This window comes from Octopus sinensis, linkage group LG16 (assembly GCF_006345805.1).
Source record: "Octopus sinensis linkage group LG16, ASM634580v1, whole genome shotgun sequence".
NCBI lineage: Eukaryota > Metazoa > Mollusca > Cephalopoda > Octopoda > Octopodidae > Octopus > Octopus sinensis.
Genome location: NC_043012.1, coordinates 7508640 through 7518639, shown reverse-complemented (window position 1 = coordinate 7518639; position 10000 = coordinate 7508640). Strand labels below are relative to the sequence as shown.

At 40.0% G+C, this 10000-nt stretch overlaps 1 protein-coding gene across 1 annotated transcript in view; it reads left to right on the top strand.

The window, feature by feature from the left end:
* The window catches only part of LOC115220585 (ADAMTS-like protein 1), a 92978-nt gene that overhangs the window by 3241 nt on the left and 79737 nt on the right, over window positions 1–10000 (top strand). Inside the window, exons 2-4 of the mRNA XM_029790735.2 lie at window positions 5021–5222; window positions 6181–6319; window positions 7414–7513. Coding sequence (XP_029646595.1) covers window positions 5052–5222; window positions 6181–6319; window positions 7414–7513 — 410 coding nt within the window. The 5' untranslated portion in view covers window positions 5021–5051. The remainder of the gene's footprint in view (window positions 1–5020; window positions 5223–6180; window positions 6320–7413; window positions 7514–10000) is intronic.

The window sequence follows — 10000 nt, the reverse complement described above, 5'->3', positions numbered from 1 at the left end:
TATTTATTTATTTATGCACCCTTTTCAAGCCTAGCCAGGTTCATGGGCCCAGTTTCTATGGCGTATGCGTTACCCCCAGCTGGACGGGACGCCAGTCCATCGCAGCGTTACTCAAGAAACAGGAAGAAAGAGTGAGAGAAAGTTGGGGTGAAAGAGTACAACAGGAGTCGCCACCACCCCCAGCCGGAGCTTCGTAGAGCTTTTAGGTGTTTTCGCTCAATAAACACACACAACGCTCGGTCTGAGAATCGAAACCACGATCCTGCGACCGCGAGTCCGCTGCCCTAACCACTGGGCCATTGCGCCTCGACACACACACACTCACACACACACACACACATATAGAACGTTCTTTTTTCAAGGGTTCAAGGTGTGATGATTTTGACGAAGATTTGACTCTTAATTCTACCCAGTCGAGATACCGCGTGAAGAGTTTCCATTTGGCTTCTATACGAATTTGCAGTTTCATCGATACTCGTGTAATTTCGTTCGTCGAGAGGTTTTACTCCTCTGATAAAACATTTAATCTAATTTGAATTTCGTTATCAGTCATTTCTCGACGCAGTTCTTCACACAGTCAGCTTTGTTTATTTACTACAGTGGCAATTTTTGGCAATTATTTTATCTCAAGCTTTCACAAAAAGTTCCTTGTTTATATACGAGCAGAATCTTGTTACTTTTTCTTGTCTCTCTTTCATGCACACCACTTAATGTTTGAGAGACAGACTGCAAATAAATTCTAACTACCTGTTTTGGAAAAAATACTTTCTATACACATTCCACGTGATTTGTGTACTTGTGCTGTTATATATCTCCGTGGGGAAATATTGAAGATCAATATGAACGTTGAAACTTTACAGAGATTGAAATCTTTACTTTTTTTCCCTTCAATATAGACAGGTACATAAGGCGGCGAGCTGGCAGAATCGTTAGCACGCCGGGCGAAATGCGTAGCCGTATTTCGTCTGCCGTTACGTTCTGAGTTCAAATTCCGCTGAGATCGACTTTGCCTTTCATCATTTTGGGGTCGATAAATTAAGTACCAGTTACGCACTGGGGTTGATGTAATCGACTTAATCCGTTTGTCTGTCCTTGTTTTCCTCTCTGTGTTAGCCCCTTGTGCGTAGTAAAGAAATAGGTATTCGTCTGTTTTTACGTTCCGAATTCAAATTCCGCCGAGGTCGACTTTGCCTTTCATCCTTTTGGGGTCGATAAATTAAGTACTAGTTGCGTACTGGAGTCGATCTAATCGACTGGCTCCCTCCCCCAAAATTTCGGGGCTTGTGCCTATATTCTTGTTTATACTGCTTTCAAACTTTGGCTCAGGACCACCAATTTTAGGGGAGGGTTAAGTCGATTATATCGGCATCGACTGTTCAATTGGAACTTATTTTATAGACCGCGAAAGAGTAAAAAGTAAAGTCCATCTCGGTGGAATTTGAACTCAGAACGCAACGACGGATGAAATGCCGTTAAGCATTTCTACTCAGCATGCCCGCCTTATATTCTCGTTTATATTAAACACAAGACAAAGCTGGGCTGTATTTCGATATTACTGTGAAATCGCATCAGAATCTACAATGCAGCTTCAAGTTGGTTATCGTTCCTGGCATAATTGTTTTTAAACCAGATTTCTTTGCATCGTATGGATAGTCACGCGAGAAAGACGTGGTGGTGGCGGTAATGGTGGGTGAGTGATTTGTATAAGAAAAGGAGAAGGAAGAGGAGGGTGAGCCTCGCTTGGCACGTTTATCAAGGGGAAAAAAACTAACGACTAATTTAGCAATAGGTGCAGTACATTTACGTCACACTGACCTACTGCTCCTTGCATTTCCGTTTCCGTTTACGCGGTTCAACGAGTCGGGAGCTTGTGAATATGTTTATGAAAGACTGTTTGTTTCTTTGTTGTCGCTGTTTGTTGTTGTTGTTGTCATCATCATTGTCAGCGTTGTCATCATCGTCGTTGTGGGAACGTTGGGCGAGATTCTTTACGTTATGTTGTCGTTACATTTCCTTTCTCTATATTCTCAGTTAAAATTCTGCCGAGGTTGACATTCTCTAGAAATACATCTCCAAATACAATGAAATAAAATACCAGTCATATACAAGAATAGTCTCGATTCAATGTACCCCTTCAAATTTATGGCCTGCGCGGATGTGAGAAATCATCACCATTTGTTATCATCACTATGATTATCATTTATTATTCAGTAGTCTTATTTTTATCACGTGCTTTTACTGCATTACCTATTTCTTTATTACCCACAAGGGGCTAAACATAGAGCGGACAAACAAGGACAGACATAGGTATTAAGTCGATTACATCGACCCAAGTGCGTAACTGGTACTTTAATTTATCGACCCCGAAAGGATGAAAGGCAAAGTCGACCTCGGCGGAATTTGAACTCAGAACGTAACGGCAGACGAAATACCGCAAAGCATTTCGCCCGGCGTGCTAACGTTTCTGTCAGCTCGCCGCCTTTTACTGCATCACCGAGCGCAACTCTGTGTGCCTGGGTATGCGCGATGGTTTGTTGTGGTGCTCTTACTTTTACTCTATTGAAAGTGCTTTACGTAGGAGTGCACGGTGCTTAGTAGTGCTATTTTCTGTATATCATTTATACATTCATAAGTCCTGGTGTTTTGGTTATGTATTTGCCTGAATGTTTTTTGGTTTCTTTTTTTAGGCTCCACATTCGAGCTATCTTTATTTACAGATCTTTGTATCTTTGAAAATTTTTCCGTTTCTGTTTTCTTTTGTTGGTATTATTGTTATTATCATTATTGTTGTTGTTGTTATTATTATTATTATTATTATTATTATTATTATTATTATTATTATCATCATCGTTATTATTATTATTATTATTATTATCATCATCATCATCATCACCATCATCGTTATTATTATTATTATTATCATCATCATCATCATCATTCATCATCATCATCATCATCATCATTATTATTATTATTATTATTATTATTATTATTATTATTATTATTATTCAGTAGTTTTATTTTTATAACGTGCTTTCACTTCACTACCGAGCGCAGTTCTGTGTGCCTTGGGCATGTGCTGTGGTTTGCTGCGATGGTTACTGTATTGAAAGTGTTTTGCGTAGGATGTGTGCAGTGCCCAGTAGTACAAATTTCTGTATGTTATATATATTTATAAGTCCTGGTGTTTTTGTTACGTATATGTCTGAATATTTTTTTATCATACTTAATGCGCCCACTATGATAGGAATTGTTTCTGTTTTTAGATTCCACATTCGAGTTACCTCTATTTCCAGGTCTTTGTATTTTGAATTATTATTATTATTATTATTATTATTATTATTATTGTTGTTGTTGTTGTTGTTGTTGTTGATGTTGTTATTGTTGTTGTTATTATTATTTATTATTATTATTATTATTATTATTATTATTATTATTATTATTATTATTATTGTTATTATTATTATTATTATTATTATTATATTATTATTATTATTATTATTATTATTAGCATGCTGGAAGGCAGCAAGCTGGCAGAATCGTTTGCAAGCCGGGCGAAATGCTTAGCGGTATTTCATCTGCCTCTACGTTCTGAGTTCAAATTCCGCCGAGGTCGACTTTGTCTTTCATCTTTTCGGAGTCGATTAAATAAGTACCAGTTACGCACTGGGGTCGATGTAATCGACTTAATCCGTTTGTCTGTCCTTGTTTGTCCGCTCTGTGTTTAGCCTCTTGTGGGTAGTAAAGAAATAGGTATTTCGTCTATCGCTACGTTAAGCACAAGGGTTAATGCAATCGACTTCCTCCTCCATCAGTTGTTCTCAACCGGGGTCCACACAAGCAAAATAGTAAACAGGGGATCCACAGTAGTATTATTTTAAGGGTCCATGAAGAAAATTGTTTTAGATGTATTTATTGCAAGAAACAGCCAGGTCCCTTTCTCTGACGCCTTACAACAGTGATTCCCAAAGTAAGCAAGTACTGCCCTCTCCAGGGAGAGTGAGGGTGGAAAGATCCAGGTGGGAGGACGTTGAAGAAAAGTAGGATGATAATGGGGTTGCCAAAAAGGGGCAATGGATGTAAAGAAAACATTCTCGGTTAATTAGGTTTAAGTTTTGTTTGTGAAATAGAGTTGTTTTGAATTTGTTGCAGTGTGTGGTCTATGTTTGCGGTGGTGGCGGTGGTAGTGAGTAGGGGGCGCCAGGAACGTGACCTGGGTGCCAAGGGGGCGGCAACCCGAATAAGTTTGGGAGCCACTGCTTTACATAGTTCAACACGTTTCTGACCACAGAAACATTTTCTCTCCGAAAGTGATATTGCAAACCCATACAAGGCCCAGGAGTGGCTGTGTGGTAAGTAGCTTGCTAACCAACCACATGGTTCCGGGTTCAGTCCCAGTGCGTGACATCTTGGGCAAGTGTCTTCTACTATAGCCCCGGGCCGACCAATGCCTTGTGAGTGGATTTGGTAGACGGAAGCTGAAAGAAGCCTGTCGTATATATATATATATATATAAGTGTGTGTGTATATGTTTGTGTGTCTGTGTTTGTCCCCCTAGCATTGCTTGACAACCGATGCTGGTGTGTTTACGTCCCCGTCACTTAGCGGTTCGGCAAAAGAGACCGATAGAATAAGTACTGGGATTACAAAGAATAAGTCCCGGGGTCGATTTGCTCGACTAAAGGCGGTGCTCCAGCATGGCCGCAGTCAAATGACTGAACCAAGTAAAAGAGTAAAAGAGTAAGTGAACGTGTAAAAGACAAAATAGGAATTTTGAAAGAAGTATCTATAAAACTAGCTTTGAAACACTGAGTAGTTATAGGGATCACCTAAAATAACATAGTAGTAGAAGGGGCCCATAGGTAAAGAAATAAATGGCTGAGAATCACCGCTCCGCCATTCAAAATGTCACACCTTTTAAAGCAACATTTAAGTCTCGTTAACCTGTAAAAGACTGTGAACATGGTTCGCCTCTCGGCCCGGCATCGTGTTATATTCTTCAGTTTCCATCCAATTCCAGGTGGGAGGCACAAGAATGGCAGCCTTGCACCATGACTTGTGGTGGAGGGACCAGTCTGAGAGAAGTAAGTTGTATGGAATACGGACCTTCCGGTCAAGCACGATGGGTAGAAGATCAATTCTGTAAGCAGCTGCAACCTTCGGAATACAAATCTTGTAACACTGATATTTGTCCTCGATGGTATGCCGGAGAATGGTCTCCCGTAAGTATAAACACAAACACCACAATCATCATCATTATCATCATCATCATCATCATCAACATCATCATCATCATCCACTTCTTCTTCTTCCCCTTCCTCCTCTTCCTTCTTCTTCCCCTCCTCCTTCCCTCCTCTTACTACCCTCTTCTTTCCCTCCTCCTTGTCCACCTTCCCTTCTCTTCCTTCTTTCTTTCTTTCCTTACTCCTTCTCCTTTCTTCCTCCGCCTTCTTTCCTCCTCCCTTCCTCCTCCCCTCCTCGTCATCATCACCATCATCACCATCATCACCATCATCGTCTTCGCCTTTCATCTTCCTCTTCTCTCCCTCCTACTTCTAATCTTCCTACCCACCTTCTCTCCTTCTCTTCTACCCTGGCCCTGTTTTCTTTTCTTCAGTTTCTATCCTACTTCTTTTCTTCTCCCCCCCCCCTTTGCTCCTCTTTTTCCTCACCTTTCATCTTCTCCCTCTCTTACCTCTACTATCCTCTTTTTCCCCCACTACCCCTCCGCCTCCCTTTCTCCTTCTCCCCCCTCCCTTTCTCCTTCTCCTCCTCCTCTCCACTACTACTACTACTACTACTACTACTATTACTACTCGACATGAATCCTAGTGTACGAAACCAAGGAACTTTAATCAGTTAAATTTCCATCCTTAATCAGAAAACCCTGTTATTATTTTGCTCATTAATTCTGAACACACACAAAAATAATGGGATATAACCCTATATTGTAAAGTAATTAAAAGTACAAGTCATTCAATGACGTAGTGAGTCAGATCATTGATTCTGTAAGGAGACAACTCTGGGCATGTTTCGCTCTTATTAATCCTCTTCATTGAAGTATAGAGAACTTAGATATATAATGAATTGTGTGTGTGCGTACATATGTGAGTGAAGATGGAGTTCTTTCTGCATATTCTTTCTTCTTTATTTAATTCTTCTTTTGTAATTTTATTTCAGTGTAGTGTTACGTGTGGCTTCGGCATTCAACATCGCGTGGTTATCTGCCGTAATAGTGGTAACAACACGTGTGAGGAAGAAGAAAAGCCCACTACAAGTCAGACGTGTACAACTAATTTACCTTGCTTCGAAAGGTCCGGTAAGTGCCACACACGAAGCATTATTATGTGAAGATTCTTTCAAACTTTTGGAACGTAGTGGGGCCACTGCAGCACCCTCTGCTGCCCCATCTTAACAAAACAACCCTGATGGTGCCTTAATTTATCGACCCCGAAAGGATGAAAGGCAAAGTCGACCTCGGTGGAATTTGAACTCAGAACGTAAAGACAGACGAAATACTGCCAAGCATTTCGCTAACGTTTCTGCCAGCTCGCCTTATACATATATATACATCTTCTGCGTTAAGAAAAGTGACAAGCGAAAGTTCTGTGAGTGTCACCGTCATACAAGCAGAGTTCTCGTTTTAAATCTTCCGAGAAAATATGTCTAACTGCTGCAAAATATTCCTTACTTTTAAACAGGAAGGGTATCCGTCTGTAGAATATCTGACTCAATGAATTCCGTCTAACGCATGCAAACATAGAAAAGTGGACTTTAAAATGTTAAAAGAAAAAGACCGAAAGTCGAACGAATCCACTTCTATTGACACTGATTGGCACCTCGGCGTTAAAATGCTCACGACTGTGTAATGTGTCACGGCTGTGTTATGTGTTAAATCCACTGGTTGGATGTACCAATTACACAGTGAGACACATCGAGGGTACTGTAACGAGTGTCAGAAAAAGATGTCGAAAAGTTCATTTCAGTACTGAATCTCAAATCAGAGTCACCAATTCGTCTCGAACACCTTTATTGTTCGTCAATCAGCCTTGTCAAAAGTAGTCAAACTTGTCAAAAGTAGTCAGCCTTTTAAAAAGTAGTCATTTTTATCAAAAATAGTCAAGTATGTCAAAACTAATCACGCTTGTCAAAAGTAGTCAGGCTTGTCAAAAATTGTCAAGCTTGTCACAAGTAATCAAACTTGTCAAAGGCTGTCAGCCTTGTTGTTTAGTCAATCTTGTCCTTAATTTGTTGACCTCAGCGTCTTAGTCGAAGGAGAAATATTATATTGAAATAATATTGCTTAAAGTATATAGTTTTAACTATTGTAGGCATGCTAATTAACTACATTAGAGCATTGATAATTAACTCTCATAGGCATTGCTAATTACGTTCTATTCCTATTAATTACAGGTGATATTCAAGAGACATTGTTGACTGATTATATTGAGTCTAGTCCACCCAAATATGGTCTGGCACCAAATATCTCAAAGCTGGATCTTTCAGCTCCCAGGTACTGTGATTATTCTCTTCAGTTAGAACTTAACATATATATGAAGGTATGGACGTGAATGTGTGTGTGTGTGGTGTGTGTGTGTGTGTATGTGTGTGCGTTCGTGTCTATGTGTGTGAATGTGTATATGTGCATGTGCGTCGGTGTGTTGTTTGTTAATTTTTACGCTTCAGGGAAGTTGCTTACTACGGGCGTTGTCATCATTATCACTTCCCCTGTGAACAAATCGTTCGTTCGTTCGTTTTGCACCTTCGAAGACACAGAAAATTTAAAAAAAGGCCCATTGCTTGGCAAACAGATTAGAGTTAGCGACAGGAACGGCATCCGACTTGAAAAAACCCATACCTTACTAATATGTACGTGTAGCCCATGTCATCGTGGAAAAATGAACAGAAAACGCACGAACGAATATATGTATACATGTGTATGTACATGCGTACAAGTTGTGGAAATCAGTTGCCCAGAAGATGTTAACATGATGTTAAAGATTAGCATGAAAGAAAACATCTCTGCCGAGCTAAAGAGAGATCTGTATACACTCCACCCGGATTATAGCTTAAGATTTAGACTGGTAATTATCAAAGCACTTGGATTTGTAATTAACTGCCTCGGTAGCAATGTTGAGAAGCTGGGCTTCACAAACGAGAAAAGACACGGTTAATTAGGAAATTATAGCTACGAGCTATGAGAAAATATTTCGAGTTTCCCGACTAGGCTGTAGCCTGTGATATGTGCAAATATAAACGTGTAGACCTGCAGATATATAAATGCAAACTTTACAGCTCCATACGTGCAACGTCGTCTATGCTATACTCATACATATGAGCGCGCGCTCACACACTCAAACACACACATGTATACAAATTCGTGCATATATGCATACTTTTGTATACACAGACACACACACACATGTATATATATATATATAGAACAAACTTACTTAGAAATGGATGCGTGCGTTCCGTCATATAATAACAAATTAATAAATAAAACATATGCATATACATAGATATATGTACGTATCTACATCTACATGTATATATACATGCATATATGGATACAGGACACCAAAAAAACGTCGAACACAATGAGAAACGAAAACATAAACACAAAACCAAGGAAATGGACATTTTTCTTAAACAACGAAAAAATAGAGTACAGGACATACAACACGAGGAAATTTCCCCTTCTTCCGTCGCCTCTGTTTCATCTACTCCGCTTTTCGAAGGTAAAGGCGAGACACGACTTCTTGAAACATTCCTTCCCGCAAAAGGCAAATTAAATAAAATTTGAGATTTTTTTGCGGAGGGGTAAAAATGGTAACAAAAACAGGACAGTAAAGACAGTACAGAATATACACAGTAAAAGACAGGACAAGGAGAATAACAGTAACACAGACATTGAGGGCTGTTAAGCCAAACGAGAGAAAATATTACGAACGCTTTCTGAGAAAGGCGAGGGAGAGACACAGGGAAGCCGTCTACACTCGACGGGGATGCAAGTCAGATCTGCGCAATACAAGCTTGAATTATCTTAGTTTATGCTCCAAGAATGCAGGTTCATTGTAGCTGGTGTTGGTTCCGCTTAAAACTACTAAATGCGTAACCCTATAGCACCAGGTAACCGGGAAGATTTTCTGACAATACTGGACACTAAAGGTCACCGTGTGTTTAATATGTAAGCTGTAGAGAGGGTACTGAAAAGTTCTTGGTTTTGGGTAAAAGAAAATACATGAGGATCAGTTAATTATGATCTTATTCGATTCACACACATATCCTCTCAGATTCACACACATATTGCAGCGGTCCTTCAGTTATTCTAAACTCAATAAATCATCATCATCATCATTGTTCGACCGTGGTCAAGACAATGGTATTTACCATGCTACGCCAGACTTCACGGTCCATCATAGCATTACGGAGGTCCTGTTGCTGGATGCCTGTATCCCTGGAGATTACATCAGGGTAGGAGAGTGTGCGCCCTCTGGTATTGCGAGTAGATGGCTTCCAGAGGAGAAGAGTAGAAATTGCCTCGTTTCCAGCTCTACAACAATGTCCAGCAAACTGGACTCACCTACCCTTCACAAGAGATGACTCTATAAATGAACTACACTTAATACCAGAAACTCTTCAACATCCCCTCGTATATAAGTGGCGAGCTGGCAGAATCATTAGTATGCCGGGTAATGTGCTTAGCGGCATTTCGCCCTTCGTTACATTCTGAATTCAAATTCCGTTGAGGTCAATTTTACCTTCTATCCTTTCGGGATCGATAAAATCAGTACCAGTTGAACACTGAGCTCGATGTAATCGACTTACTTCCATTCCTGAACTTGCTGGCCTTGTGCTAAAATTTGAAACCAATATGTAAGCAATATGTAGTCCACAACTCGCACCCAAACAAGGCAGTGGTAAAATAGACAGCTCTGAAGACGAGAACCTTGGTATAGAGCTGAGAGGGCTTGTTTACAAGGGCTCATTTCCTAAG